We start from the raw sequence: 4,510 nt of genomic DNA on the forward strand, positions 1-4,510 counted from the left end.
TTTGAGAAAGCTAAAAAGTTGGTTCCCCTTCTCCATAGGCCATTTTAAAATTAAGTAGTCATTATAAAATTAATCTGAAAAAGAAAAAAGAGTCTGAGAGGCACGTGCCGGAGTGGTACAGTAAAGGCATAAAGGGAGTTCAGGTCAGAAATCTGTGAGATCCAACGACCATATCTTCCCGTCAATAGCGGAGAAGGGTCTGATCCAACGGCTAAGATACAATTCGAAATTATAAGCGTCAGATGTTCATCCAACGGTCCTTAATAAGTCCTAGTATTTCCAATTTCCGCATAAGAATATATCGATAATATAAATAGAAATAAACAAAGAAAAGGCTCCCAATCAATAGTTGAGGTTTGATTTCACAATTTTCATTTCAAAACCATCTCTCTTCTTTCTCTGCTCTTTTTCCTTTTTTTTTTTTTTTCAAAAAATAATTCCAGAAATAGTTCGTTCGTTCGTTCGTCGCAGTAGGGTTGTTGGTATGTCGCCGGCCGCCGTAAGCAGCAAAGCGTACGTCAAGCGAATCTCCAGATACCGGAAATAGGAGACTCTCTCTCCTCTTTCTGATTAACAGTAATTAAAATTGAATTTGTGTTTAAATTGGAGAAGAAACAAAGAATGGAAGGTGGTCAAGGAAAGCTGACTCGGACACAGTCATCTCTACTCCGGTCATCTCCAACCATTCGATCGTCGATTCAAAGTCTATCGTCGATTGCAGATATGTCGGAATCTGATGAACCAGAAAGAAAACTACACAAGTCGACATCAACATCATATAACCGGAACCCTAGTGGTATTAGTATTACTGGTATTACTACTTCCAAAACTAATACTGCGCTAATCACCTTTGCTTTTACCCTCTTTCTCATCTTCATTTACCTTCAAACTGATCATGTTACTACCTCTGAGAATCTGTTATTCGCCCTCATTTTCATCGCACTTGCCCTCTTTTACCTGGCTAAGAACCGGGATTTACTTGACCGCTCTAAATCCGTGATTAGGAACTTATACAGACACCACCATCATCACAGACACAGGAAAGGGTCTTCCGTGGAGTGGTACATCGGGGATGAATCTGGGGAGAGAGATAGCCTTGTTGATTTCAAAAACAAGCAAAAAATGAGTACGGTGAAGGAAGGTGTTGAGCTTTACAGCAATGGTGATTTCTACGAAGGTGAATTTCACAAGGGTAAAAGTAATGGAAGCGGTGTATACAATTACTTTGTGAATGGAAGGTATGAAGGAGATTGGGTAGATGGTAAGTATGATGGTTATGGAATAGAGAGTTGGGCGAGAGGGAGTAGGTATAGAGGTCAATACAGAGGTGGTTTAAGACATGGTTTTGGTGTTTATAGGTTTTATACAGGTGATACTTATGCTGGTGAATGGTTTCATGGTCAATATCATGGTCTTGGCCTTCAGACTTGCTCTGATGCTAGCTGCTATCTTGGTCATTTCAAGTTTGGGGTTAAACATGGCCTTGGCTGTTACCATTTTAGGTAATTCATTCTACCCTTGTATTTTCCAATTACTTCTGTTCTTTTTTCATTCATTTATTGTATAATTGTAATGGATTTGTACTAGGTTTTTCTTGTTGAATCAGTCCCATCTACAGGGTTTGAAGGTGTCAATTCCTTAAGAAAATTCAACCCTTTAATTGCCTTTGATTTTTAAATTAGTTTAATTTGAGTTGCAAGGGCGGTTTGCTTTTTGAGTCTGTGGACCATATAGGATGGATGTGTCATGATCAAAACAATACTGTGACCCCCAGATCTGTTGGAGTATTGTTTACTGCAACTTTTTTATCATAATTTTTCTGCTTCGAATTGATTACATTCTGTTCAAATCAATGCCTCATACTGTGATTAGATGTCGTTCTTTCATTACTCATACAAGTATCTTCATTGTCATGCCTTCACTTTGTTTCAATTTCTGTGTTGTTCATCCCCTTCTTAGATTAACCTGAATTTTTGTCAAAGATATCTGATATTAAGAAAGTTGGACTCATCTTGTTTCCTGCTGTTTCAGAAATGGCGATAGATATGCAGGGGAATATTTTGGAGATAAAATTCACGGCTTTGGTGTCTATCACTTTGCTAATGGCCATTGTTACGAGGGCTCTTGGCATGAAGGCCGTAAGCAAGGCTTTGGGATGTACACCTTCCGAAATGGGGAATCCAAATGTGGTGAATGGGACAACGGTTCCCTCAAAACCCCCTTACCCCCACTGACAGATTCAGTCCTACGAGCTGTTCAGGTAAATCTTTGATCCGACCTCAAGCCATTTTAGTACCCGACAAGTTTAATATAGCATAATTCATTCTGCTGTGGCCTAATGTTTTGTAATGGAATTGTTCTTGTGTGTTACAGGCAGCTAGAAAAGCAGCTGAGAATGCAATTAACCTAAGGCGAGTGGATGAACAAGTGAACAAGGCAGTGATGGCTGCTAATCGAGCTGCCACTGCTGCTAGAGTAGCTGCTGTTAAAGCAGTTCAGAATAGAATGGATGGAAAATCTTATGATACATATGTGTAAAATAGGCAGGCAAAAATTGCTTTGCCCTGAGAAAATGTAAATTTTTGCCAAAATTTTCTTAACTACTGATGGAAACAAAAATGGCTGACCCTGGTAAGCACAAGCTAGCCGGAGGTTGAGATGAGATTTGAGGGGTGATTTTTTTTTCTTTTCCCTTTTGTTTCTTATGACCTACACTCTGTAACATGTACATAAATCTGAAAAATGTAGATTAATGGAAGCTGAATATATTTCAGGGTTTAATTCTGTAATGCCTGCCCAACTTCGTCTATCTATGGAAGATATATGGATAAGTATTACGGAGTACTCGTATGTTGTAATGTTGTATAGCTTACATTATTGACTCGATTATTATGCAGCAATTATGAGTTATGAGATTGCAGGTTTTATCTATTGTCAGCAAATACGCAAATCCACCTCTGCCTTATCTCTAATGTTGGAGCTTTGTCTCAATTCTTGTGGTCGGATTCATTTTTTTAGTTATCCTTTTTCTATGGAATATATTTAATGTAGAGTATACTCCATATAAAGAATGAAGGATATTTAGTTTTCTTACTTCAATTATTAGATTTATTATTTAATTAAGAATGAGGTGGTGATTAGTTAGTTCTAAATACTGGCATTGCCTTATATTACGGGCCTACTGACCAACTTGCAGAAGCAATAGAGACTATTACTCGTACTGTTTTCACCTTCTATAGCCCCCGCCCTGAATGATAAGTTCATTACCAAATTACGAAGGTGTTACTCGATGACGAAAAGAAATATGGGAAGTTAATATTTCTAAGAATTTGAAATTGTTTTGTGGTGTTTGGCTGATAATTTCATAGTATATACAAATACTTTGTGTAAAAATTTAATTATCTCGGTAAGTAAATTTTTTTATGGTTAACCAAACACTAAGTTCAACCAAACGAACAGTATTCTATATCATTTACCTGGGTCAACCAAAAAAAAAAAAAAGCCTTGGCAAAGATTATGCAGTTGCCTCGGTTTATCAAGCGGTAAATTTTTAAATAAATCAACAAAAATACTTAATTAACATGGCATTTTCGTAATAATATCAATAAGTGTGGACCCAGATTTTGATATCTATAATAACGTTGCAATTAATATTTTTCAACACTTGTTATTAATAGATCGGGTTATTTCAATCACCAATGTCTATAATAACCAATTTAATATATCTTTAAAGCTAGTCAATATTAACAGTGCCAATTCGAGTGTCTAAGTTGAGTTTTTTTGCATCAAGTCAGATTGGATGAGTCATGCTAGATCATTATGCACATACAAGTTGAATTTTGAATCGATTTACTTTTGGATTGGATTGGTTGAGTTTTAACACCTATAGTCAAGATAAAATATATGAACATCGTTGAATTTAAAGGGGAAATTCTCTTTGGTGAACTCTAACTTTTCAATTTTTTAAGTGGTAAACATTCTTAAATTTTATTATCAATGGTTCACCTGAATTGTCTGAGTAATATGTTTCAACACAAATTTGATTAATGTACAAAATTTATTATTTTATTCCTGATATATTGTCTGAAATGTTAAGATTTTATCTATTTCTCTATATAAATGTAATGCTGTACTATTCATTACACGCTTGTCAATGCATTGTTTTAATCGTTATTGTAATATCTTTCATTACTTGTAAAAACTATAATAAATTGATATAAATAGAGTATAACCTGATACGAATCTAACAAAATCTCACATGAGTATATATATATTTTTTTTTTCTAAAGTAGTATATAAATAATTTTTTTAAAAAGAAAACGGTGAAAATATAACATAATTTAGGAAAAACAAGAACAAGAATGCAAATTAACTTTTCTCCCCTTACCTCTTACTCTTCAATTCATCATTGACGAAAAAAAAGGGAACAAGAAAACTAGAGATCAATTGTAGCATGCATGAAAAGGAACCCCCACCATGAAGCTAAGACTTCATCATGTGCTTGTTCGAT

General features: G+C 35.3%; 1 protein-coding gene across 1 annotated transcript; it reads left to right on the plus strand.

Annotated features, from left to right (window-relative positions):
• Positions 1-360: 360 nt before the first annotated feature.
• Positions 361-2,996, plus strand: LOC145614328 (uncharacterized). The gene is made up of 3 exons (XM_081669368.1): positions 361-1,502; positions 2,032-2,260; positions 2,374-2,996. Exons 1-3 carry the CDS (start codon positions 622-624, stop codon positions 2,536-2,538), a joined length of 1,275 nt encoding a protein of 424 aa, XP_081525494.1. The 5' UTR covers positions 361-621; the 3' UTR covers positions 2,539-2,996.
• The last annotated feature ends 1,514 nt before the right edge of the window (positions 2,997-4,510 follow it).

Source organism: Chenopodium album, chromosome 25 (genome assembly GCF_948465745.1).
Source record: "Chenopodium album chromosome 25, dcCheAlbu1.1, whole genome shotgun sequence".
NCBI classification, from domain to species: Eukaryota; Viridiplantae; Streptophyta; class Magnoliopsida; order Caryophyllales; family Amaranthaceae; genus Chenopodium; species Chenopodium album.

Excerpts from the sequence above, each read along its gene's own strand:
- LOC145614328 (XM_081669368.1), top strand. The coding sequence starts at position 622 with ATGGAAGGTGGTCAAGGAAAGCTGACTCGGACACAGTCATCTCTACTC. Across the intron at positions 1,503-2,031 it reads CTTGGCTGTTACCATTTTAG|AAATGGCGATAGATATGCAG; the intron begins GTAATTCATTCT and ends CTGCTGTTTCAG. Across the intron at positions 2,261-2,373 it reads CAGTCCTACGAGCTGTTCAG|GCAGCTAGAAAAGCAGCTGA; the intron begins GTAAATCTTTGA and ends TGTGTGTTACAG.